At 41.2% G+C, this 27413-nt stretch overlaps 4 protein-coding genes across 9 annotated transcripts; 3 read left to right on the forward strand and 1 right to left on the reverse strand.

Annotated features, from left to right (window-relative positions):
• Positions 1–1594: 1594 nt before the first annotated feature.
• Positions 1595–16014, forward strand: RB195_021860 (uncharacterized protein; the record flags this gene model as incomplete). Of its 3 annotated transcripts, XM_064208781.1 has the most annotated exons (12): positions 4159–4260; positions 10146–10252; positions 10363–10587; positions 10653–10776; positions 11789–11900; positions 11971–12261; positions 12330–12485; positions 13145–13298; positions 13371–13490; positions 14123–14188; positions 14233–14247; positions 15777–16014. In XM_064208781.1, the coding sequence occupies 12 exons, from the start codon at positions 4159–4161 to the stop codon at positions 16012–16014; spliced, it is 1710 nt and encodes a 569-aa protein (XP_064064661.1). The 3 variants fall into 3 exon arrangements, with proteins under 3 accessions (XP_064064660.1, XP_064064661.1, XP_064064662.1); XM_064208779.1 differs by lacking the exons at positions 14123–14188; positions 14233–14247 and adding an exon at positions 1595–1687 and having other exon boundaries at positions 4174–4260; XM_064208780.1 differs by lacking the exons at positions 14123–14188; positions 14233–14247.
• Positions 16015–16998: 984 nt separating this feature from the next.
• On the forward strand, positions 16999–21358 carry RB195_021861 (uncharacterized protein; the record flags this gene model as incomplete). 2 transcript variants are annotated; one of them, XM_064208782.1, is made up of 4 exons in its annotated part: positions 16999–17061; positions 18596–19294; positions 19370–19416; positions 19510–21358. In XM_064208782.1, 4 exons carry the CDS (start codon positions 16999–17001, stop codon positions 21356–21358), a joined length of 2658 nt encoding a protein of 885 aa, XP_064064663.1. The 2 variants fall into 2 exon arrangements, with proteins under 2 accessions (XP_064064663.1, XP_064064664.1); XM_064208783.1 differs by lacking the exons at positions 16999–17061; positions 19370–19416 and adding an exon at positions 18146–18190 and having other exon boundaries at positions 19466–21358.
• A 287-nt stretch (positions 21359–21645) lies between these two features.
• Positions 21646–24196, forward strand: RB195_021862 (uncharacterized protein; the record flags this gene model as incomplete). Of its 2 annotated transcripts, XM_064208785.1 has the most annotated exons (4): positions 21646–21803; positions 22857–22879; positions 23804–23895; positions 23948–24196. In XM_064208785.1, 4 exons carry the CDS (start codon positions 21646–21648, stop codon positions 24194–24196), a joined length of 522 nt encoding a protein of 173 aa, XP_064064665.1. The 2 variants fall into 2 exon arrangements, with proteins under 2 accessions (XP_064064665.1, XP_064064666.1); XM_064208784.1 differs by lacking the exons at positions 22857–22879; positions 23804–23895; positions 23948–24196 and having other exon boundaries at positions 21646–21894.
• Positions 24197–24549: 353 nt separating this feature from the next.
• Positions 24550–25918, reverse strand: RB195_021863 (uncharacterized protein; the record flags this gene model as incomplete). Of its 2 annotated transcripts, XM_064208787.1 has the most annotated exons (6): positions 24550–24611; positions 24703–24816; positions 24898–24949; positions 25589–25664; positions 25749–25853; positions 25914–25918. In XM_064208787.1, the coding sequence occupies 6 exons, from the start codon at positions 25916–25918 to the stop codon at positions 24550–24552; spliced, it is 414 nt and encodes a 137-aa protein (XP_064064667.1). The 2 variants fall into 2 exon arrangements, with proteins under 2 accessions (XP_064064667.1, XP_064064668.1); XM_064208786.1 differs by lacking the exons at positions 24550–24611; positions 24703–24816; positions 24898–24949 and adding an exon at positions 25438–25470.
• Between the last annotated feature and the right edge of the window lie 1495 nt (positions 25919–27413).

Here is a 27413-nt window from a genome sequence, read left to right on the forward strand (position 1 = left end):
TACTTACTTTACACTTTCAAATGACAGAGAAAGCGCCGAGTAAATTCATCACTATCCACTATTACTTGAATACGAGCCGTATCGTCTGAATATCCGTGTCCGAATTCTATATTCTCATAGTCATCGTGATGAAGTCACAGAGAGGGGGTGGGAGATTGTTTCTGCGGCGCCCGTGCGCCGGTTCCGCATACGTCGATGCCGTTAGCTGATCGGAGATCGTTCGGAGCAACAATTGTTTCCAAGGGGTGAACGCATTGCTTCCATACCTACTCACTTCGCTATTCACCTCATTACAACGTCATTGTTATAACTTATTTATCACATTTGCTTTTATGTTCTTGTATAGCACTCCTCCGAACAAATCTACATAATCAAATTTCTTACAACTTCACAATTAAATATGTAACATGGGAATAATTTCGGGATAATTACACGAAGCTAGTGGATAATTGGAAGCAAGAGTATTTTATTGTCTCACCATTTCGCCCTCATGTTTTGCATTTGACGATGAGTGACGATCAGTGACGAGTAGCACTAGGCAGTCGTGTGAGGTTTAAAATAGCCTCCTATGCGCATGTTTTCCTCATTCTCAACAGCTACAACAACATGTGCTCAGGTCGATTCATGTCCGTATAACACGTGACCAACGGGTTTCTCGTGTAAAAGCAACATATCCATGAGGAAGATGTGAACTGAAAGATATTTATACTGCACATCTTCCTCCTCTACGGTGGGACGAGTTCGATTCAGTTCCCGGAGCGACGCACGCAAAACATCGCTCACAATCACCGGCTATGCACTTTTGTTCCCGTTAACGCTACATTGGATGGGAGCGACTGATGACGCGTCCTTCGCCAATTTAGCCCATTAACTTCTGCCTTCATGTCTCCATCTAACAACGCTATCCACACAATTCCTGCTTTTAAATCAATATTCTGGAATGTTGCTCGTTTGTATTTTATAGTGTTTCGGTTATTTCAACGTACACTCTCAGTTTTTTTTTTCGAATGAATTGATGTTTGTTTTCAAGGAAAAAAAAAGAATGCAGAATCGCTAATCTTATCCAGATTGTCATGTTTCTCAATCGAATACCTCATTTCTAACGCAACACTAAAGCACACAGGGCTAATTATGTCCGGTCTATTACACGGTAAAACGATAGGCAAGTAATTATTGAAGGAAAGAGTTAGCTGCAGCCGCCGAGCGCGCTCAGCGATGCCGCAGGCGCTCCTCTAGAAACCCCCGCAAAACCCTCGGGCACCGATGCCAGGTGTGCGATTGTTTTGCTTATCAACACTCGATAAGTTCTGCTTCCGCTGCTCGAACAGCACGCTCCCGCTTTTAGCAACTAGCAGACGGAGTGAAGTGGGCTGATTGCCGAGGCCTGCTCTCCTGCTCACTATTCGATTCCCCCTATTGTGGTGTACTGTCATAGCTGTTCCCATTTTCTTCATACTCCACCTGCCTACCTCTCCTTTAAAATGACGCATATCAGTTCCCCTCATTGATTGCTCATACTCACCGTAACTAACGTATAATGCAGAGTAAGTCGGCGAAGTGAGCGTATTTCCGATTATCGTTGCTTGTTTACTGCATGTGTTCAAGCAAAAGACGCGAAGATGTGATGGCGTACGCGCATTCACCAGACGTGGCATCAGTGTCGACGTATTTTGCCACAACTAAGCACGTCAGCCCAGCTTTTGTCGAGAATATCCCAAAACGGAGGGCGTCACCGACGATGAGCCGGCCGGCCCGCCCGCCTCCTCAATCCCACACACATACATCCCATCGTTCCGAGCAGATGAGTAAGGCCGCCCCGTCTAGTGTGCTCCCGACAAGTAGCGGCATGCACAACAACAAACAATTGCGTAGGCAAACGCATTATCCTTCCTTCTGAATAGTTAACTACGACAGAAAAGCCGAGATGATTTCACTCTTCCCATCAAGGCATCCGCCAAAAATCCGCGATACATTGCAACTTCTTTTTTCGTTTGGAATCAAATGAATACTGACTAATAAGTAGTGAAACATAAGGCACTAATCATGGATATGATATTATTGCATTCATATCTACATTCAGTATCAAATATCCAAGAATAATGTCAGATTGTAGAGGCGCTTCGTACTAAGATTATAGAACTGTTTTCTAATAGCACTTGAAAATCTGCTTTCACTTTTCTGGCAATTTTAATGTTGTTGTAGTTTTAAGTTGTAAGAAAAGCGTTTGTTGTGATGTGCTCGCGGAAGAATTGTTCTCGAGGCTATCTTAGACCACAAGACTCTTCCCGAATACAAAAAAACAAGAAAAAAGCCGGAAGACTCACTAGTAATTACGAGACGACATTCTCTTATCACATGTAAGTGATTATGTGCAAAAGAAATCCGGCAAAGTGGCGCACGAGCTGGATGTTTACCATCACTTTTAATGAAGTTTCACTTCTAGCAACGTAACGGGTCAACGCATCGGATATCTGACTGAATAATGTCTGGATAATGCACATCTACCCTCACCATTTTCAATGCAAATTCGTTGGCAAGCGAGAGTTTCCTTGAGATACTTCTTGTGCAAGTAATATCTCTACCAGCACTATAAACTTAACTCTTAATTCGACGTAGCAAACTTCGTGAATATGTTCATATTTTGATAATAATAATAATAATAATAATAATAATAATAATAATAATAATAATAATAATAATAATAATAATAATAATAATAATAATAACAATAATAATAATAATAATAATAACAATAATAATAATAATAATAATAATAATAATAATAATAATAATAATAGTAATAATAATAGTAATAGTAATAATAACAATGACGTTAACAAGGATAATTATTATTCAAAGTATGTCGTTTTTCTTTTTCTCGTTTGCACTTCTACACAATTTGTTCGATTATCACTTCCACCGTTCCTTCTCTTATTTTGTTCATCTGTTCATGTCATTTAATTTCCGGTACTGTTCTCGATGCGACAGTACATATTCACCCTACGGATGACTTCTCGTGTTTTATTTCATACCATTATTACCAACAATGTGCTTTGAGTTAACTTTGTTCGTAAATTCCATGAATTTTGCATTTAAAACTACCCAAATCTATACTGACTGATCCTGTTACTTCCTGTTCATTCTCTTCTTGCATTTATCAGCCGCAGAACAGCTGAATGTTGTGCAAACAACAAGTAAAACAATAGCTTACAAGCTTTGCACATAAATTTACAATATAAAGCTCAATTGTCAGCGTTTTCTGTCGTTAAAATCTCCACTCATCCAATCATTGATTTTCTCCTAAATAGTTTTAGTACAGGAGGAAAATTGTGTACGTGAAGAATCATCTAAGAATAATTCTTACACTAGCGATAACTAGGGCACTTGGGGCGTTCTTTTATAAGCATTCGCACCACTTCCTTGATTTGTATGTCACAGCTGCTATCTGGTTCCTTTCTGAAACATAATGCATATCTTGATGAATCTGTAGGCTTTTTTTTCCTGATAATAACGTTATCGGTTGCTCAGAAAGACTTTTTGGCTGACCAATTATAAAGTTCTTTTCTGGACATGATTTTTGGTAAAAGCTCATGATAATGACTTTGGTTCAATCCACGTGCACGTTCCCATGCGGTCATTCTAAGATCTTCCTAAAATCTCCGTTCTAATGAAGCTTCTGTTTTAAGTCAATCATCATTGATGAATTGCTGCTAAGTACGGTGCCTATATTTTATTGCTGTGCATGTCACATGAACTAACGCTCGGTGTTGTTACTTGTTAAAAACAATCTAACCCGGCCAGTTTCGACATCATGTAACAATTTCTCTCTTCTCTGCTTCCACCCCATTCATGTAATTTGGATGCGTATAAAACATTAATTTGATCAGGTCCATAATTCAAATATTCTGGTCTTTCTCTCTTTCTCAATGATCATTATTCCATGATTGCAAGAAAAAATTTTGCAAGCTACATCACTATAGAACTTCACACGAACCGCTGCTTCTTGTTTGATTTTCGCAACTTTATTAGGTCAATATTTTCTTCTCCTTTTTTTTGCACTACAATGCGACGTAAGAGCTGGGAATTTCAAATATTTTCCTACGTTCAGGCGATATTCGACATTTTTTCACCGATGAATTTGAAATAAGATATATGAAGATGAGTTATGTTCAGTTTGTGTGGGATGACGACACGCGAACTCATCTCCTCCCGATACTACTCGATATGAAAAAATATATCGCATGGAAGAAGCACGATCTGGTATGTAGCTTTTTTGAGGTTTTGTAGCTGAAATTTTTTCTTCTTGTCGGGTTAAAAAAGAGCAACGATTAGACACGGGGTGTAAGTTTAACAGTACCAAAGGACCACGTACTAAAGGATAGGCCTACGATAGTAGGGGTCAAACTACTGTTGATGATTTTGCTATTTAAAAAAATTGATGTACGAACAGTTCGTATATTCACGCACTCACCATTTGAAACCGATAGTCAATACGAAAAATCGTCTGGTGTATTCCCATAGCAGTACACACAACATCGTTTCGGTTTCCCTTTGCTATGCATTTCGATCGTTGTTCTCGTATGCGCCATAGAATTGGTGGCAGAAAATAAGATGAAAAATAAATTTGACATGGTCCAGAACTGCAGCAAGGACCCCATTTTTAAATCTTCGAGAGATGAAAAAAGATGCACTCTGATAATAAGCATCTAGCAGCAAGAGGATACACACGTACTTTCTTCATTTGTCCATTGTTTACATTTTTAGTAATAATGTCATATACTTGAGGATTTCTAAGGAATACCCTTGCACGTGAAAATAAATGAGAGATTTAATCGTCACGTGAACGCTCTCTTCATGGCATTTTCAGCGAACTTCATCCAAAATTTGGGATCTGATTACAAATTTCTCCTACAAAACTCTTATCCCAATTGATTTTTACTCGTGAATCCTGTTTGTTTATTCGAGCCCGACCTAAGTGACTAAGTGACACAACAACACGACATTTCCTGACTTTCATCGCGTAACATGTGCTCTTTTCGGATTTGAAAATGAATAGTTGTGTTGCCATTTGTGGATTTCGTTTCCCTGGAGCTGATGAGTGTTTAGGTCTAGAAATCAAAACTATTTGGAAGTATTTTGTCTTAAGAAAGTAGATATATCCTCCTTCATTCCCAGTTTTATTAGTCAAGAATTGTATTCTCCTCACAGAGAAAAAAAAATAGAGAAAATGGCTACAAATTACAATTTCCTTTTGTTAACCACCGTAGTGCGGATAAATGTTGAGGATGTATGCAAAAACTAATTCAGTAATGTGTTCGTATTTATCAAACTTATGCATTTGTCGCCCGTTAACTGATATCCTCTAAGACCCTTGTTTACGTAGTGTTTCCTTCTAAACTACGTAAACAAAACTTTTCTTACTTGCGTTATTTACGCAGAGAGGAGCTAGAATATAGCAGAATGTGACATCATCTACATTACGAGTAGATTTCACCAACAAAATGGCAAAAAGGAAGGTCGGATAAAAATCACACCTGTAATGTTTGATATGTTTGTTTTAGCCAATCAAAATTTCCTAAAGGAATTTACTCCTTCTAAATTTTCAAAAGATTTATGATGACACCCTGAATTTTCAGGATGTGGTATCTTCTTTTGTAATCACGGTTGTTACCATCGCTTGAGGCAGTCAGTGCTCTGACTATCACGTTATTCTGTTGTTCAAATCCAGCAAATCTAGAAAAAGTCTATTCTAGATCCCTTCAGAATTATGTTTTGCATGAAATTAGATGCAGCGAATGTTATACATACTTGTGAGTGGGATACCGATTCTATTTGGACTTAATTCCGCTATTATGTACTATAATAGTTTGAAAATAATTTTGTTTCTACCTTGTCCTCATATTCCGTGAGTTTCCTAGGGTTTTGCCTCCTTTTCGCTTGCTGTTACCTGATTCACTTTTTATAATTTCTCCATTTTTCTATCTGTTCGAATGATCTTCGAAGAAGCCGGATTTGGAGGAAATGAAAGAAATAAGGAAGATTCGATATAGAATGATTTTCTTCCCCGCTTTTCAGTAGTTTCTCCTTAGCTCCAGCTGGCGAATTGACTTCAAACTGACGCATTCTGGTTGTTAACAGCTAATTATTCTTCCAAGAACTTTCTGAGAACATCCGATTCCCTCAAATCTCCTTTTTTTCGTATGTGGTTTCATTCATAAAACCTTGAAAATCTTCATAAAATCATTGTATTCATAAAACGTTGCAATAATTTCACTAGCTGAGAAATGCGTGGGTGTGCGCATGCGAGCGAAGGATGCCTTTTTTGTTGACATCACCATTGCTTCCGCCTGGAATTGGCTGTTTTTTCCTCTTTTTTCGCACATAACTGTTCGTGATGCGACGTTTATGACGTAGCACCGCGCAGACCAACGTAATTCTAGCGATTTGAGGACACAAATCGGCTTATTAAGAATTTCTTTTTAAACAGCTTGATTTTCTTGGAGTGATTAGGTCGTTTAGAAACTGTTATGCTATGTTTACGATTAGATATTAGATGCTGGATTTATGTTTATCGGGACGGAATTTTCACGATCTCTACTCCTTCGTCGTAAGATAATTTCCAAAGATAGTGTTTTCGTTCTATCTTTCGTCTCGAAGATGGTGTGACCGTCTGAATCGTGTCTATGCCTGTTCGTTTCCTCCACACGAGTGTCACGGTGCGCAAAGAATTTAAGTTGTAGTAAAGTGGCATTGATGCATCGGTGGGTCGGCGCGATGTACGTGAACATTCAAAGACTCCCGGACTATTCTTTCACCACTTCATACGGTTCTTTAAAAGTGCATAAGTCAGCTCTCTTTTTTTTTGTTCCGATATCTATCGCTTTAGCAGGGAACGAATATCGGCAAGGTTCCGAAAAATCACGATTAACATCGATCCCGCATTTCGGACGAATTCCCGTACTTTTCGAGCTCGATTGATTGATTGTACGGCTGTCCCGTGCCACTCTCGGTATTTGTATTCCTATTTACCTAGCCGCGCCTTGGTAACCTCGCGCTCGTCGCCTCATAAGACACAGAGAGGGTGACGAGTGTGATCGCGCACCCGCGTTCACTATGCAACAACAATAGTGCATTTCATCGCGTATACGCTCCAACCTCCGCTCCATGGATTCATTCTGGTCGTCGACTCTTCGATAACGCATGCTTTTGTTTGTTTTTTTTTCCACCTTCATTTTTTAAAGGATATGAATGGAAAGGACGGAATTCGACGCATCCCCATCGTTTCAGTTTGTCTACTTCCTTTTTTTTTCTGCGGGTTCCGCACGTTTGTCCAGCGAACACTGCACATATACAGCAATCCTGTAATGGATTGAGCAGCGTCAGTCGGTGTGGTGAAGGTGGACGAGAGGCTGGCAATGGTCCAGACCGACGCGAGTGCACGATCCTGGCTGCTTCCTGATAGTGTGAGGTGAGCGCAGCGACCGTCGGAGGAGTGTGAGCGCGAACTGCTGCTGCTGCTGCATCGTGTGGGGCTGGGCGTGTTAGCTCGACTTGCAATCAATAGCACCATGTTGCGGCCGGCCAACTCTCTTGTCCCTCTTGCTCTACATCAGTAGACTCGCTTATTATCACGTACACTTGACATTCTAACTACTGAACCAGGCACATCGTATCCATCAAAATCCATAAATTATCGCTCCATCATACGTTGTCGACGAATTCCTCTCTCGCCAGCTGTTTCCGTTGTCGCTGCCGCGCATTTGCGATTTGTTCCCAGCATGTTTCGTTACAGTGCTACAGCATGTTTCGTTGTGTGTGTATATGTGTGGTCTCACGTTTCTCTCGTTATCATCGCTTCAAGAGCTTCACTCTCTTTTTTTCTGACTTATTTCTTTATAGATCATCGATATCTTATAGATTTCTTGTCGTACACTTCCTGAAACTTTATATCCCCACCTGTAAATCCAAAAAAATTCCCTAGTTTTCGAAAATTTTGCTGTTTCCTAAGGTATTAATCATGTTACCATTTGAATAGCTGTTTACTCATCTCTCTCTTCTATCTAAAAATTGTTCGGAATTCTTTATAGCTCTTCAAGTATGCTTAACTAGGTTTTCAACTGTCTTCATTAGCTTCATTACATCTCTGCTCGCTTTTTCCTCATGTATACTCACATTTCGTTCTTTTTCTTCCTGTGCATTCGAATACATTCTCACCAACATTTTCTGTCTATTTTCAAAATTCTAATGCGAGTGCTGCTGATCTTGAAATATTACTTCCTTTAACTTCTCCTGAGAAATTTAGTTTCATAACGAAGTTCCGGAGGTTCAGCTAAAATCCATGGAACAGTGATAGATTTGGCACTAACGTTTCCATTGAAAAATCTACCTTGAATTTTGCTCATACCTAAGTATTTAGTATCGTATTTTTAATTTTATGGTGGTGAAAACCTACTTATAGGATGTGAACGGTGCGTGTCGCACTCTAAGCGCAAAACATCATTCATCCGGGTCTTTGCCCACTCTTTCCCCACACCGTGTCGTCGACATGTTGTTCTTCGACTATGATTTTTCATCACTATTGCACTTTCTAAGTGTTTCATAGAATATTAGCGAGAATAACGATTTCTTCAACATCTCATACTAAATTATTGCACCTGTTATTGTTCAACACGGTATTCTTTGGGCTTTCAATACGAATCTAAAATGATGAATAAGTTGATTCCCCTTTCTGATTATTTTGACATTGGACATCATGGGTACGAGACGATATTCTTTCTTTTTTCAATAGTCGAAGTAAGTGTTTCGACTTCCTGTCTATTCTCTTCAATTCCTTCCTCCCAAAAAAATCATTTCAGAGAAATTATTGAGATGAATCTATCAAGAAATTCAAAGTATTGTTGAAGTTAACTTCAAAATGGTCAACTTCTTGCTATTTATTTAGTCAAAATTCGATTCTATTCACTCGTTTTCACAACACCTTTTGAGCACCTTTCATCATGTTTTTCCCTTATTAATATTTCTTTTCTCTCCCCTTCTAAAATACGACATTACTCTGCTGTTGTGGTCTCTTGTTTCTCTCTACTTTCTTCTTTTTTCTGCTGAAAAGATTTTTGTACATATCACACCGATTTTGCCGAAGATTTCAGCAAAGTTTCGAAATTATTGCAACGCTAAGAGACATTTCTTTTTTCAGGTTTTTTTAGAATAAAAAAACAATATCATAGCTATTCTCCTACACTTTCAATGTCGCAACTGTTGAAATTTTGCACTTTTTTGTAGACATGAAGTTACAGAAGTAGACGGTAGAATTTAACATTTATGGAATTTTAAGTATTTGTGGCTGTAAATCAAATGCAAATAGTTTTGTCAGTCATCAGAGATGATTAGCCCCGGTTCATCTGTAGGCATTTACCTATTTCGAACATACACTTTTACGAAATTCATTATATTTGTCCTTGAGGAGATAAATACAATACAATGTGCGGTAATGAAACCATCGGCTACTTTCTTTTCATTCGTGGCATCCAGTATTGTCTGGTTGATTTCCTGGAGTGGACTCAGTGAAGTAGGAGTCCGTTGTGGCACCCATCCGCTACATGAACGTAGCCAGTGCTTAAAACGACTTGGTATTTTTATTCGGCACATGATGGCTTTAAGCGTGAACAAATTTGTATTCGATAGCAGCATATCCAACCCACGCCAATTTATCCGGCAAAGCGAGTTTATCCAGTATTATACTGGTTACGTCACCTGGTGTATATTCGCCTAGCGATGAACTCATTTATGCGGCTTCTGCATTTATTTTCATGGATACCACGCATTTATGCATGTGCATATGTACTAATACGTATCCAAAAGCATGCACTTATTCTCTATACATCAACTTTTTTACTTTAACGCCGAAGATAACTAAACCGTAGAATTGTACGCAGCTATGTTGAGAAACGGAAAGATTCCAATATCAAGACGTTTCGTTCGTTTTTCTTTTTCGTACTTTCCTCACTTTTATTCTCATTGATGTAAACTTTTTTCTACGATAGAATATGTATTCCAAAGAAAATGTGCTTTTTTTGATCGGAAACTTTCCTGTTAATGATTGCTTTGTTGATATCAGGTTACCGTATCAACTATTCCTATCATTTCAGGATAGTCCGGCTCTGGCGTGCCCGGCCCCCCTTGTAGCGCTCGCGCCTACTGGCGCAACCGATTGGCCAGCACTGGCCTCACCACCTTCCAACACACTCCCGGCAGGGTGAGTACTTCCAAATGATTAGGATCTCGATACACTATTGCAGTCCATCCAACTCAAGGATTTATGTGGCCAATCAGGGATTTTCGTCCACCTCAACTTATGAATTACAGGAACACGGGGCTCGCTTTTGTCGGTCCATCGGCATTTTCCGTGGTGCCTCCTGCACCGACTACGGTTCCACCAGTTGTACCTCGTCCAACTACCACTCCCGTCTTACCTCTGTATCCGGGCTTAATGTGTTTACCGGCCTTACTTGATAAGCTTAGCGGATCACAAGGAATCCTACGCTCACATATGAGCACAACACCGTTCAAGCCAATACCTAATAATGAAAAGTGAGGAGATGAAATTATCGTCGTTCAAATTTCTGGATAAGCACCTGATATTTTCACTTATTTAGGGTGGATTTGGCAAGGTTTCGAGTCAAAGATCCTGTCGAATGGTTGATTGACGATGTTGTATCGTGGATGTTGGATGTTGCAAAACGGCACGGAATCCCCTTCGAAGAAATGAATATGCACAGGGTTAGTTGTATTTAACTTTCACTCGTATATCTGAGTACTTTTATGAGAGCATTCAGAATCAAACGACATAAACATTTCCCGCATTTTAAACATTCAAATCAATTCAATTCAACATCTCTATTATTCTTCGCCTCAATAATTACTTTTCAAGAGGACATCCTGCTAAATCTACACAAATAATTCGTTCAATTCATAAAGCTGCTCCCAATGAGGCTTTTGGAAAGTAGGATATTCCTCAGAAAATCCACCAATCTGTGTCTGCCATGTGACTTGAAATTCCAGCTCGAAGAAAAAAGTCTGGAAAAAAGTTCCAAAGTGTCTAACCAATACTTGATAGGCTACTGAGCATCAAATTTGCATCCTCATCTATTACAACTATAGAATTCATTCTATCCTTCTGGAAAAACATTCAGCCTTCCAGTAACCTCAGAAAAGTTCTTAAGAAGGTTCAGTGAGAGTTGTGGTACCCATTACGCAAAACTCCTTCCATCCGGACCGTATACGGAACAGTTTCCTCAACATCATCTGATCGGCTCAATTGATTACCTAGTGAACAAAATTTCCTATATAATTAAATATCTCGCAACGTCACATTTAAATGTCTCGCAACTTCACAATTAGCTGTCTAGCATGGGAATAATTTCGAGATAATTATATGAACCTATTCTGTTCAAGAGCGGGTGTAGCGTAGCGGTTAGAGGTTCCGCTTCTTGCACGATCGATCGGAGGTTCGAATCTGCCCTAGTACTCACCAAGCCTTTCATACCTCCGGGGTCGATAAATTGGTACCAGACTTGTCTGGGAGGATGAAGATACTGACTTGGCACATCGGCTGGCCCCCACAAGTCATTGTAGAGGCCAGTTACACGTTCGTAAAGCTCAAACGATTCTGAATTGAAGTGAACGTGGGGGCGCATCCCAAGCGGATTGATTAACGCCAGAAACTTTATCCTTTATCCTTTTATTCTGTTCAACCAATACTTATTTCTTCTTCAAATTTTGTTTCCTTTAGTTCGCAAACCTCACTGGCCAACAAATGATTGGGATGACTGAGCAGAATTTTATCGAACGAGATCCTATCTGGGGACCACTCATCTACAACGAGTTCCGGAAAAATCTTGCAGGTTAGCGGATTCTTCCCACTCAAGTTTTCTGCGTGTTTACCATCATGTCTTCTATTTTTTTTTGGTTCAGAAGATACATCAGTTATCGATGAGATCATGAAGAAATATAATGCGGATGAGGAATCGGTAACGATAGCTGGAGTTGGGCCATCAACATCGTTTGAGATCCCGAAAACACATATCACAGCCGCTAACCCCTCACCTATCGTTCCACAATTTCAAACTCTCACACAAACTCTGAACCAGACGTTAAATCAAACGCTGAATCATAGTATTCAGCTTAATACGAATCTGGCACAGAATTTACAGCAAACGTTGAATCAATCGTTGGCAACAAGTCTTGCTGCTGGATTATCAACAGGTATATACTAACTCTCTATTCTTGATGTATTTGCATATGTTTTGGAATTTTTACCGGACGTGTTCCAGGATTGAGTCCCATAAATCTCGGTCTGGTTCACAACGGCTTAAGTCCAAGTTCACCACTACTTGGAGCACAAATCCAACCGAAACTCTCTCCATTACCAAGTGAAATAACATCATTCACTAGTACCAGCACCGCCACCGCGTGCTCTGATTTTGAAGGTTTGCCCCGGGAACGGTTTCTTTATTTACATATCAGATAAGCAGTACAATTGCAAACGATCCTAACTTTACCTCTACTTAGATAACTAGAACAACTATCCTTATCCTAACCAAAGAAAGTGAGAAGTGTGGCCTTAATTTTCTTAACCGCCACCATTTTTATGTTCGAAGCTTGCGTTATTTCGTTGAAATCCTACTTTGTACGAAGAAAGACTTTTTTCTCTTTATGACGTAATATGTCATTATACTTCGTTTTCATCCATCGTATTATGGCTTTCCTTTTCTGGGTAGAAACTATTTAAAAGTGAGCAAACTTTTAGCAAAATATAATCTTAACATGAGGTCCTGATTTCTTCCTTCGCTTATTTCTTTACCCTCCTTAAAGCTATCTGTAATGCCCTTTAAAACTTTGTGATTTGGACCCGTGGATTCATTGAAGAATTCCTTGCTTAAGATGCCAGAGCATTGCAGTAATTCATTGCTTACAACTCTCACCACTTAGTTTTTTCAAAGATTTGGAACAAAATTTGCAACTCAAATTTTTCAAATAGCTCTCTCAGATGACCTCCGTCCTGTCCTTTATACAGTTTTTCTATTAACTCATATTAATTCACCACTAAACTGTGCTACTAACATATAGTTCATTTTGAACCTTATAGGATCTGAGGATTGTGCGGGCACTAGCGACTCGAAGCTGAAGAAAAACAAGGACGGGAAACCGCGGAAACGTTCTCAGCACACGAAAGGGAACAAGTTGTGGGAATTTATCCGGGATGCTTTAAAGGATCCTCTCACATGTCCATCAGTTGTTCGGTTCGTGTAACATTGCAATATTTCTTACGTATTGTCGCTGTTTGGAATTCACTATGAACGGTGTTTTTTTAGATGGGAAGATCCGATCGAAGGTGTATTCCGGATAGTTGAATCCGAAAAATTGGCGCGACTATGGGGCGAACGGAAGAACAACACAAAAATGACGTACGAGAAGCTGAGCAGAGCAATGAGGTATGTGTTCTTTTTTTTTCTCTCGTCTTAGGTAACATTCTCACCTCTTCAAAAGTCGGCGGCCTATAGTTCGAAGTTCGTTTTGCGGATCCAACAACTCGCGTTCGTCTTACGCTGGCACTTTCATCGCTGCGTTTTAATGTCCGTACAATCAGTTGTGTAGGTGGCACCTGGGTTGTATCATTATTTTCTAGTAATACACACAGGAGTAATGTGCAGCTTGGGGTGGTATGTTCACGGCCACACTTACACGCCACGTACACAACTCGTGCTACAACGCGATTTTTGGTCGCTTTCCAACGTCACCATCGAACCAAACACCACTTGTTAAGGTGCTGCTCGCGTATGTAATCTCTCATCGGTTGTTCGATGCAATCGAGTTGGACCTCAATGAGGGATGCGTCACTAAATTCCAACTAATCATGTCTGGCGCTCGCCATGTGCATGCTCATACTTCTGCACATATTCTTTGCCCTTCATAGCATGTCACAACGTTTCATATTAACCAGAACCTTTCGTCTGCAAATTCAATTCACCATAACTACAATTAATTTTAAATCTCATTATGGTAATTCACATGGAAGGTCCCCTTTCTGCTTGCCATCCTTGCATTCACCCAAACTCCTATTTAGAACCTACTACGAGAAACAAATACTCGTCCCTGTGCCAAAGACTGGTCTTTATCCCAAGAAACTCGTGTACAAATTCGGTCCGGGTGCTCACGGATGGGATGCAATCAAAGAAGAACTTCTATAGGGTAAGTTTCTATCTGAATTAAGTACTGCATGAAAGCCATACACACACGCAACGCTTCTTCGTCTGAGATACAATTGCTCGATGACAGACACATGAGCTGCGTTCAAGCGATGTTTGATGCCTGAAGCATGTATTGATCGAGGTTGGACCTCAGAAGACTAAGCAGACCACGCACTAATCGCTGTCCTTCGCACGTGTTCCGCTCTCCGTCTCTGATGAAAGATCTCTCCTTGTGTGGGATCTTGTTACGAATTTATATGGCAAGTTGAGCTTATGCGTATATTTGTCATCCTCGTTGCAAACAGAATCTGTTCATTCAGTTGTGGAAAGTTTAGATAAAAGTAAGCAAGTACTTGGACGTAATGTAACACATCACAAGATGCAAGAAAAGTGGAACAATGCTTTCGAAAGAAAATAAGGAAACCTCTCTGGTCCAATTTTTAAATCCACGTTCCTGTCGGGTGATGATTCCTGACGGGTTGAGTTGTTTTGGAGGATATATTACAATGCCTTTGAGTTTGCAGACTCTGAAGGAGCTAAGAAGGCCGAAAATGAGCGGTAATATAAAATAGTAGCATTTCTTAGTTTCTGCCTGCTTTAGTGCAACAGCGAGTTTAAAGCAAAATTATTTCATTACCAAACAGAAGTTAATTTAATGAGTTTCTTCTAGACTGAATTATTGAGAAAGGACTTAGCTATAAATAAACGGGCGTCTATGAATAATACAGCGTCTTTGCACAGAATTCGTTTCGTCGTCGTCGCGTTTACAGTACTCATGTGATTGTTTTTTTTCACAATTATAGGATCCAATGAAAAATAATAAAGACCAGTTATTCTAATGCAATTTCCATGGAACAGACTCTTTGAACATACGAGAATCAAATTAACGAGTTTGTACGCGGTTAAAAATCCAACCTCTTCAATTAATAACAGTGCACCTTTTTGTAAACGTCAACTAATTCTCATTACTATAAGGCATATCTTAAAACGATTCATCAAGTCTCGCGCTTGAGCTGGTATACGTTTCACTAGTTTTCTTAAGCGTTTTGAAAAATTGTTTCTCGTGACGTGTAGTCTTATAGCAGTGGAAGTTGAGTAGTTTGCCGGGAAATTAGGGATATAAAGGCTGCTGGAGGTACATCTATGTCCCATGTATCCGTTGTTAACAGATTTGATCTCGAAAGGCTTATGAAAATTAAGAACGCATGTTTTTTTAAAGAATAACATGACATGATAATAATAGCAGGAAAAGCTGCTTCTCCAAAATGAATGGGTAATAATCTTATTTCGTTTCATCCATAATATAATATCCATAACATAACGGGAACAAGAACAACAAGCAACAAAGACAAATAAACGCATAGGCTAGTTGCAGAATTACTTTTCCAAGAAATAGCAAGTAAACTGCAACTGTCATCCTTAAGAAATTATTATGTTGGCACCGTTTTTTTATAGTCTCAACCAAACTGGCAACTCATTTCTGGTGTTTTGAACCAGGTGCACATTATTCTCAAATATTTTCTTCTTCAGGTATTACTACAATACGAAAATCCTATTACCCGTGGGCGGTCGTCGCCTCGTCTACAAGTTCGGTCCATCGGCACGTGGTTGGTCCTCGCACGAACCGATCCTCTTTGCTAGCTACAACAATAACAACTATGCAGCGTACAGCAGTGATGAGGAAGAAAGGACAAGTGGCGACAACATGTCAAATTATACAACATTCGACGTAGAATATCCCATTAAGTACCGAGAACTTCCGGTTTAGACCTTTTGATCTCATGCGTGTGCATCGGTTTTATGGTCGGTGCCCGTGCATACAAAAACATTCGATTCGTAGATTCTACCTAATATTAGGCTTGATTCATTGATGTGTACTGATGATGTTGTTCTCGGATTTTATTTTCGTTGTGCAATACTTTCGTTAACAGGGTGTATAGAGCAACTAGGGATATGCCTAGTGTTTATCTCATTTGTTTTGGGAAAAAACTAATATTCAACTGTGCAGATTCCAAAGTTGCTCTTATAAACACACCGTTGAGATTATAGTAGCTTTAAGATAATATTTTGTACTTTTTGAACATTGCTACGCATTAGCAGCAGTGCCGTTGCACACATTTCATTTCAGATTATTGTTACTTTCCTCTATGTGTTAACTATATGAGAGCAACTACTGTAAATTTTGAATCTGTCATTCCACTAGGGTCTATATATCCTATCATACAAAGATAAAATACTAGTCTATTTTTTTCGCTATGTAGTTGGTTTTATCAACCATTTGTTCGGGTTTTTCTTGTATAAAGTCTTCTTTATATATACACCGCAAGTGATGTGCTAAATATTAAGTGAATAAAGATTGGGAACTCCATACAAGGATAGATGAGAAACTTTTTGAATAGGATGTTTCCTCATACATGAAGTTTCACACCGTTCCCAGTTTCATACGTGCAGTGGTCAAACGCATAGTAGGGGAGAAACCCTCCTAAAAATATAGCAATGAAAACTTAACTTACTCGACTTCATCGGCGGGCTGGTGTCATATCCTAACGCATCTTCGCTGAGGTGTGCCGTCCTTGAATACAGCTCTGCCCAACCTTCTCGATCTTCTGCGAGACCTTGCACAGAATCAATCCATTCGTCGCTATTCTATATATCCCGCAAAACCATACGTCTCCTCTGAACTGCATTTTCACTCCGAATATCCTCAGGTCCTCTTTCACCATCTCAATCAGCAACTACCGTCTTCAGGTAGATGGCCTCTTCCAGCTTGAACCCAGCAAACTCTTCAGAATTCGTTGAACAAGGCGATCTGCCGGTCTCTTTAACATATAACCAAAGAAGCGAAGACGATTTTCTGTAGCAACTGTAGATGACGGTGCAACATGCTGATGTTTCCCACGTGTCATCCTCCGGTCCGCTGCGGTCCTGTCAACATTCATATATACATTTTTCGAAAGATGGGAGTACCCGCTCTCGAGCTTTCAGCCGTTTGGACGGTTGAGCATTTTTAATAATGGCCCACGCGTGAAATGGCCAAACTAAATAGTCTTCAATTCGAAGTAGCGCACGGGCCGGTGACAGTAAGGAGGCTTCTGTAGATTTTTCAGCGGATGCCTCTGAGACGTTACGTATCCTCCGGAAATGGCCTAGGAGAGACAAAAACGTTCCGACGAAGCTACAGTCCAATGTTCGTGCAGGCACTTACAACCATCCTAGATGCTCTCCTACAAACAGTCGGACTTATCAAAGTTACTGAATGAAATAGAGCAATAAAGAGAACTGACTTACTCAACTTAAACGATGGAGGATGTCATGTCCTAACGCGTCTTACCACATCCTCGCCAAGGTGCGTCGTCCTTAAACATCCTTGAGACCATCCTGTTCGAACTTCAGCTAGAGCTCGCGCAGAATCTACCCATCCCCAGCTGTTTGATATTCTGCAAAACTTTAGTTCCCCGTGAGCTGCCTGTCGATGCCAAGTTTCTTCGGGTCCTCTTTCACCGCTTCGCCCAGAACTTTCTTTTACGTCAGGGCGGCCTTCTTACGTTTGGGTCTGGGAGCATCCTCAAGGCAACTTAGACAAGGTGATCCGATGGTCTAATTATAATGTGACTAAGAAAGCGAAGGTGGTTTTCCGCGGCTACCTTAAAGGTCGGGGCAAGATGTTGATGCTTCCCTCACATCATCCGTCGGCACATCATATTCTCTTCTGAGTAAATCTCTCCGTTATGGCACACCTTTGCCCAAGAGTAGCCGATCATCCCTGTAAACAGCTTCCTCTCCATGCAGTCAAGATTCTCCATCACCTTTGATTACGCTGCATTAGTCTCCGATCCCTGCTGCAAATCCTACCTCACGCCTCAAAGCGGCGCAGCGGTGGCCCTGGCCGTCGGGCAGCTATGATGGCGAGACTTCGTCTCGGCAGGTTCAACCAGGCCACAAAGGTGTCCGGCTAGTAGCTACTTAGCTAGCCTGTAGCTAGGGCCAAGGCTACAGGCTAGCTAAGTGAGGAGGTAGTACGACGATTCTGGTGCCAGGCTGCTAGCTTGCTAGTGCGACAAGTCGACCGAGGACAACACCCCCGTCGCGTCATACTGCTAATGTCTACTATGTGTTCTTCAGAAGCTAGGGCGTACCCCAGAAGCGACGCGCATTGTCCTCGCCCGGGCAATGTGGCAAATATGCGAGGGCTCCCGGCTGGAGGACGGAGCCGGCCAAAGAAGTTAGCCCGCCATCGCTAGCAACATCCAGTGCGCTTGGAAACACTTAACGTTGGGACGCTTACTGGAAGAAGTCGTGAACTGGCAGACAGTCTCAGAAAACGCCGTGTTGACATATGTTGTGTACAGGAGACTCGCGGGAAAGGCTCCAAGTCAAGGGAATTAGACGATGGCTACAAGCTCATCTACCACGGCACATCAAATCGCAATGGCGTTGGTGTCATATTGAACGAGTCGTTTAGAAACAGCGTCACAGCAGTGGATCGACTATCGGATCGCCTGATGGCTGTAAAAGTAGATACAGGAGAAGTGGAATTGCGAGTCGTCTCTGCTTATGCGCCACAGGCGGGCTGTAGTGAAAAAGAGAAGGCAAGCTTTTGGGAGGATCTGGAGCAGTACGTCCAATCCCTGGAAGGCGAAGAAGTACTTTTAATCGGAGGAGACTTCAACGGGCATGTCGGTTCTCGGAAAGACGGATTCGAGAGTTGTCATGGTGGATACGGCTATGGAGTTCGTAACGACGACGGGTTGCGAATCCTGGAGTATGCTATTGCAAGTGACTTGATCATTGCTAACACGCAGTATCGGAAAAGAACATCGCATTTGATCACGTACACCAGCGGCTGTCGTGAAACACAAATAGATTTCTGGATGTTACGCCGACGAGATCGCCGACTTCTGCAGGATTCAATAGTCATCCCCACAGACCATGTCGCTGCCCAACACCATCTGCTCGTTATGGACTTGAAAATCTCCCGTCCAAGGAAGAGACATCCAAGGACTGAAACACAGCGCATCAAATGGTGGAATCTGAAGGATCGAAAGGAGGTATTTTTCGCGTCCGTCATCTACACTTCCCCACCCTACTCGTAGTGTGGAGGAAATGTGGTCGTCTAATTCCAGCGTTATAAGCTTGACCGCGGAAAACACTTTGGGAAAGACGACTCTAGGTAAGCCCAAGGTACAAAAGGCTACGTGGTTTTCGAACGTTTAGTTCAGGCGGCAATTCGTGAGAAGAAGTCCAAATATAAGCTCTGGTGTAGGACGCGTCAGCCTAAAGATCGGGGTGCTTACCTAGCGGGGAAGAGGGAGGCTAAGAAGGCAGTCTCCAAGGCGAAGTCGGACCGCTACAAGGCTGTGTACGACATGCTTGATACCAGAGAAGGCGAGCGGGCAGTGTATCGTTTAGTCAGAGCGCGTCATCGCTCAACGTTGGTTATGGAGCACACCAAGATCGTTAAGGGAGCTGATGGAGCCGTTCTGCACCACTCTGGTCAGATCCTGAAGAAGTGGCGAGAGTACTACAATCACTTGTGTAACGAAGAGTTCTGTCATCCTCCCATCCCAACCGTTCCCAGCGTCGAGGGTCCTGTTCTACCAATTACTGCCGTCGAAGTCAGTCCTGCCCTCGCAAAAATGAAGTCGAACAAGGCAACCGGTCCTGATGACATGCCTGCTGATATCTGGAAGCTGCTAGGAGATCGAGGGTCCGTGTGGCTCGCAACTCTATTTAACAAGATCGTTGCAGAAGGGCGGACTCCAGACGTTTGGCAAACTTCCGTGACCATTCCTGTCTGGAAAGGGAAAGGAGACATGGCTGACTGCACCTTGTACAGGCCTATACGACTGGTGTCCCATACGATGAAGGTTTTTGAGCGTGAGCTGGAAGCTCGTGTGAGGAAAATTGTTAGCGTTTCACTCAACCAGTGCGGCTTTGTGAAGGACCGCAGCAATATAGATGCTATTCATGCTGTCCGGATCCTCCTGGAGAAACATCGAGAGAAGAACCGCAGTGTGCATCTTGCTTTCCTCGATCTCGAGAAAGCTTTCCACCGTGTCCCACATGAGCTGTTATGGATGTCCATGAGGTCGCATAGCGTACCAGAAGAATATGTGCGGTGGACGAAGCTGCTTTACGCGAAGCCTACCAGCGTTGTACGATGTGCTGTTGGAACAAGCAGGCCATTCCCTGTACGAGTAGGGGTTCATCAGGGTTCATCCCTCTCACCTCTGCTGTTCATACTGTGCATGGACACGATAACGAAGGAAATCCAGAAGCAGCATCCGTGGACTCTACTCTTTGCCGACGATGTCATGCTCGCGTCGGAGTCTCGAGATGATCTTCAGAAACAAGTACAGTCTTGGAACGATCAGCTGCAGCAATATGGATTGCGCCTCAACACATCAAAAACTGAGTACATGGAGTGCGGACCAAAGATAGAGGATGGTTCAATTCGTGTCGATCGCACCGAATTAAACAAGGTGAACTGTTTCAAGTACCTTGGATCCAAAGTGACTTCCACAGGCGACATTGATCAAGAAGGTCGAGCACGTGTTAATGCGGCATGGATGAAATGGAAAATGGCAACAGGGGTACTGTGCGACAAGAAAGTCCCTGTTCGACTGAAGTCGAAGATCTACAGGACGGTTGTGCGTCCTGTTGCCCTTTACGGATGCGAGTGCTGGCCGACGACGAAAGCCTTGGAAAGAGTGCTGCACGCTATGGAGATGAGGATGTTGAGGTGGACGATAGGTGTAACGCTAAAAGAGAAAGTATCCAACGACACCGTACGTTCCATCTTCGGCGTTGTCCAGATAACTGAGAAGATGAAGGAGGCGCAAATGAGATGGTTTGGTCACGTCTTGCGGCGGGAGGAAGAATCTGTTGCCAAAACCGCTCTGAAGCTCGACGTTTCAGGAGTGAGGCCGCGTGGGAGGCCAAAGATTCGCTGGTTAGACTGTGTGAAGCTGGATATGATAGATGCACATTTGTGTAGGCTGATGCAATGGATAGAACCAAATGGAAGACAAGAAGCAGAAAAGCGGACCCTGCAACAACGCGGGACAAACGCTAGGAAGAAGAAGAAGAAGTCTCCGATCCGTACGTCATGATACGGCGAATTGCGGATAGGTAGACACGCAGCTTGACTTTGTTGGCCAACGAGGTCGACTACAGGTATTTTGTTAAGGAGTTGAATGCAGAAGTGGCCTTAGCGAGTCTTTGCTGAATATCTTTCTCGTAGCTGCCATCGTTCTTCAGCATACAGCCCAAATAACAGAACTCATCCACGAGTTCAACAAATTGTCCGTGCACCCTGACTTCTATGCGAGGTCTCGAAGAGGCTCACATCTGCTTGGACCAATTAGGGCGTAGACGTTGCCCATAGGCTGCACCCAGCATGCTGAAGTGTCCCGCTGCTTTCCGCGAATATAACAGCATCGTCGTCTCACTCGCGGTAGATGAAGAGGCACCCAGATGGTGCCAAGACAATATCGGCAAGACAGTGATCGACAGTTCTTCGCATGATGTCGCCGATAACGAAGTTGAACAGGAACGGTCCTGCCACTGCCCTTGTCTTACCCCAGTTACCACCTCGAATGGTGTTGTATGCCCGGCTGGTACTCGAACTGCAGCAGTAGTTCGTTGATTCATGCCATCAAGCAAGCGAACGAACTTTTTCGGTACTCCACCGGCGCGGAGTGTGTTGAGAAGACGGCCTCGATGAAAAAAGTCGAAAGCGGCTTTAAAGTCCAGAAACGCTAATTGCATTGACTTCGAATGCCGCTGCTAGATTTCGATCGCTCTCCTGACGATGAACACTACTGATTATCGTAGATAGCCCTAGACGAAAGCCTGCTTGCTCGTCGCGCGTTATTTCTTCGCCATTTTTAGTCAGTCGGTCCCGGATAATCCGCTGCGGAACCTTGTACTTTACACACAGCAAAGAGATTCCCTGATTGTTCAGAGGGTCCGTAGCGGATAACTCCTCGTGGAGAGGGATTATGATAGTGTCTCCACGAGTCGGGTATGTTTTCGTCTACTCATATTGGGCGGATTATCTTTGTCATCTCACGAATCGCAGAAGCATTAAGATATTTCAGCATTTCTGCACTAGTTTTAACATTCACCCATTTTAATTTTCATTCATTCATTAATACAGAATACTATTTACAAACAATTGTACTCAACGACAATGGAAACGAACGGTTAAAAGTTCGATCACCGCTGGAATCTTTCCATTTGACAAATGAAGAAAGCAATTAATCCCGACGCAGAACGCATTCTAGAAGCATTTTCTCACCATTTTCTATTTCAAACACATATATATTATTACACAAATTTACACATAGACAGAGATTGCAAGCGATACATAGTTCGAGCCCTGGATTAATCTTGATTTTTGCAAACCCGGAGAAACATTTCGCCATTAACCTCCCAACATTTCACTGGTAACCTTCTCGATATTGTATTCAAAGCATTGTTCACCACATATAGGTGTTACTTAGATTTCATTTTCATTTTGTTCAATTTAAGGATTAGCCGAGGCCCTCATTGGAAATTGCTACTGGACTGGTCGGATTTTGTTAGGTTGAAGTAAACGGACTGCAGAAGAAACGCTGTAGGACAACTATGTGGGCTTTTTTTTCACCAAAGACTTGCGCGATACAAGACATCTTCTTAATGTCCCTCTGGTTATTTTTTGAAAGCCAGTTGGAGAAAAAGTTGACAATTTTAGAAGTTTTCTCAACTTTTTTTTCACTAACATTGGAAAGAACGAAAACCACTTCGAAGAAAATGAAGATGAGCCCCGATAGCAAAAATCCTCCTCCACCAAAGTCTTCGAACCAAATTCATTTTTGTACTCCACGAGCTGTGTTATTGGACTTTCTCTGAAGTAGTACAGATTGTGATGCGCAGGCAGAAATTCGAAATTTCGCATTTTTTTTCTCGTTGCAAGATTACGGAAACGTGGTAGAAAACTTTGGTACAATATCTTGATAGAACCTCAAATTGCACTCTTCACTGCAACTTTTGATCTCTTTAGGTGTTTTGGTTTTCTCAAAAGCTAGTTGAGAAAAATTTTGAAGGAAAATTTCGAATTTTTCTCAACAAGGTTAAAAAAAATAGTTAAATAAATAAAAATAAGTAATAAAATAAATAAATAAATAGGAAGTTAGAAGCAGAAACCTTTGTACTCCCATAGGCAAAAGTTCTCTACAATTTTGCAAAGGCTTTCGAGCGTCTTTTTAGCGTCAGCGTTTTTGTCCTCCCAGACAGATCTGGTACCAATTTATCGACCTCGGGGATGAAAGGCTTGGTGAGCACAAGGGCGGATTCGAACCTACGATCGATCGTGCAGGAATCTCTAACCGCTACACTACACTTGCGCCAAGACGGCCATAAGTAAATTCAAATAATATTATATATAAATGAATGACAAATTATTTAAAAACGTAGTGCTATAAGTAAAATAAAGGATATAATGTAATGCAGCGACATTAGTAGAGTAAATAATAACTAAAAAATTATATGATAATGTTAACTATATGTTCAAGATACCGTGCGACGTGTGCCAGATCGAAAAAGATCAAGAATAATAATCAAGATAAAAAAGCATTCAACCTCTCGATGCACTGATCTAGACAAGGTTAGAATGTGTTTGGTTTTCTTTAGAATTTCTGTGACAATATGTGTTCCAGGTAGCTAGTACGGAAATGTGGAACAAACAGTGCAGTGAGAAGATAACACGGGAAGATGTTTATTGGACCTTACATATACACTTTTATTTTACATATCTAATAAATCTAATAAATGCTTTTAATCTTCTATTTCGAGCAGCAAGGATCTCGAGCAGAGAGACTGTTCGATTAGCTCCACATGTTGCTGGAGTTCACGGTCGCGATTCCTTTGCCGTCTTCATCTCCAAGCACAAGTCTGAGCAAAAATGATGTTGATTGCAGAAAACAGTGAGCTTCAAAAAGCTCACAAATAATCTGAAAAAAGTGTTCCCAAGGAAAAAACTTACCAGTACTCCGACGGGCACAATCAACACAAATGACCCGAGCACTGCGATAAGCAGTGTATACCATTTCTGTAATAATGTGTGTTCCAGGTAGCTCGTACAGAAATGTGGAACAAACAGTGCAGTGAGAAGACAACACGGGACGATGTTTATTGGACTTTACATATACATTTTTACTTTACATATCTATATTTACACTTTACATATCTAATAAATTTAATAAATGCTTTTAATCTTCTATTTCGAGCAGCAAGGATCTCGAGCAGAGAAACTGTTCGATTAGCTCACTGTTGCGGAGTTCAGGCGCGATTCCTTTGCCGTCTTCGTCTCCAAGCGCAAGTCTGAGCAAAAATGATGTTGATTGCAGAAATCAATGAGCTTCAAAAAGCTCACAAATAATCTGGAAAAAGTGCTCCCAAGGAAAAAACTTACCAGTACTCCGACGGGCATAATCACCACAAATGACCCGAGCACTGCGATAAGCAGTGTATACGATTTTTCCGAGAGTGCAGCTTCCGTCGTCGTTGTCGTAGGTGGAGAAGTGAGCTATGCATCTCTCTACTTTTTTTTCTTTGCCAGCCACTTGGCTGACGGTCCTGGTTCCGAGTTGATCTCATTAAAACGTACAAAGCTTCTCCTCATGAGATAGGACGGAAATATCGTGATACATCAGTAAATACTGCAATTGGTGTATAAAAAGATCGAATAAATGATTATTATTAGAGGAGCATATTAAAGAACGTGTCAAGATAATAAAGAAGGAATAACCAATAGGCAATCAGATTGTCGAAGATGCTATGGGTAGGCCGTGACACATACCACATTGGCTACTCACCAAAAATATTCTACAGGTATATTTGCACTAGTGGAGTAGCCCACATAGTAATGAAAAAGTACGTATAACGAAGAATAAAGAAACCACTATACGCTTCATAAATATAATAATATAATATAATAGGTCAGTTTTGAATAGTAGTGCTATAAGTAAAATAAAGTTATATAATGCAACATAGCGGCATTCATAGATTAAATAATAACTAAAAATTACATGGTCATGTTAACTATGTGTTCAGGATGCCGTGTGACATGTGCCAGATGGGAGGAAATCAAGAATACTAGTCGACGAAGAAGGACATTGAACCACTCAATCCACTGATCTAGATACGTTTAGAATATTGTGTGTGGTTTTCCGTAGAATTTCTGTAACAATATGTGTCCTAGGTAGGTTGAGTGGAGATGTGGAATAGTGAAGAAAAAGACAACACATGAATATATTCATTGGACTTTACATCCCTGATAATTATTGTTATCCTCCTACCTCAAGCAGCAAGAACCGCGAGCGGACAGACTGTTCGATCAACTCCACGTGTTGCTGGAGTTCACGGTCACAGACCCTTCACTGAAATCGTTTCACAGCGCAAGTCTATGTAGAAATGGTGCTGATTGCAGAAAACATTGAATTTCAAAAAAAAACTCACAAATAACCTGGAAAAGCGTCCACAAGAAACTTTCCAGTAGTGCCAACAGTATAGTCAGCAGGAACTATCCCAGTGCAATTGCGGTAAGTAATGTACGCGACTGATCTGAGAGTGCAGTTTTTGTTGCCGTCGTCGTAGGTGGAGAACTTAGCCACTGCATCTTACATCATCTGATGCATCTCAACTTTTTTCCTCTGTCAGCCACTCGGCTGAAGGTCCTTGTTCGGAGTAAATCTCATTAAGACTTACGAAGCTTTTCTCTTACGAAGGACATAGGGCGAAAATATCGTGACACATCTGTAAATAGTGCAATTAGTGAATAAATAGATCCAATAAATGATTATGATTAGGCCTGAGGTGACTAAGACTCGTCAAGATAATAAAGAAAGACTAACTAATGAGCAATCGGATTGTCGAAGATGCTAACGGTAGTCTGTGACTCCTACAACATTGGTTACTCGCAAAAAATATCCTCCAGGTATATTAGTTGAGATTGGCACGAAGTAGACGCCACAAACGCTATTGAAAGGATAAGAAGTGTGTCAGTACATATGTAAACATAATTTTTAAAGAGTTCTCAGCGTATATTCGACGACACAATTTTACTTTTTGACATTGATAAAGAGATGATAAAAAGTTATATCCCGCCTGAACCGATATTTTTGCAAAATGGAAAGAAACAGCTGGAAACGACGGAGGACACGTTTTAAAACCATTTTCACACCAATTCCTACTATTCACAAACAATTCTACTCAACGACAATGGAAACGAACGGTTGAGAGTTCGATCCCCGCTGGGGTTTTTCCATTTTTGCAAAATAGAAGGAACAAGTAGTACCGACGCAGATCACATTCTAAAGAGATTCTTCTCTCTACTGTCTAGTTTCTACACAAAATTTTCTCATTGGCATTGATTACAAACGGTTAATAGTTCGATCCCCGCCGGAACTTTGAGCTTTGCAAAACCGAAAAAAAAAACGTTTCTGGCATTTTATTCAGATCATTGTTCACCGCAAATATGTTATTGTATTTAGAGGTCATTCTGGCGACTGGCCCAAGCGCCGATCATAAATTAATGCTGAAATGGTTGGGTTTTGTTAGCTTGAAATAAACATGAATAACGGCTGCAGAAAAGTAGGAGGACAACAATGTGGGTTTTTTTTTCAACCAAAGATTTGCGGGATAAAACGGACAAGACATCTTCTTAATGTTATGTTATTGTATTTAGAGGTATATACCTCTGGTTATTTTTTGGAAGCTAGTTGGGGAAAAGTTGGGAATTTTAGAAGTTTTCTCAACTTTTTTTTCACTAACATTGGAAAGAACGAAAACCACTTGGAAGAAAATGAAGATGAGCCCCGATAGCACAAATCCTCCTCCACCAAAGTCTGCAAACCAAATTCATTTTTTTACGCCACGAGATGAGTTATTGGACTTTCTCTGAAGTAATACAGATTGTGACGCGCAGGCGGAAATTTGAAATTTCGCATTTTTTTTTTTGTCGTTGCGAAATTACGGAAATGCGGTTGAAAACTTTGGTGCAATATTTCGATAGAGCATCAAATTGGACACTTCACTGCAACTTTTGATCTCTGTTCTGTTGTTAGGTGTTTTGGTTTTTTCAAAAGCTAGTTGAGGAAAACTCGAAAATTTGAAGCAAAATTT

Source organism: Necator americanus, chromosome X, assembly GCF_031761385.1.
Source record: "Necator americanus strain Aroian chromosome X, whole genome shotgun sequence".
Taxonomy (NCBI): Eukaryota; Metazoa; Nematoda; class Chromadorea; order Rhabditida; family Ancylostomatidae; genus Necator; species Necator americanus.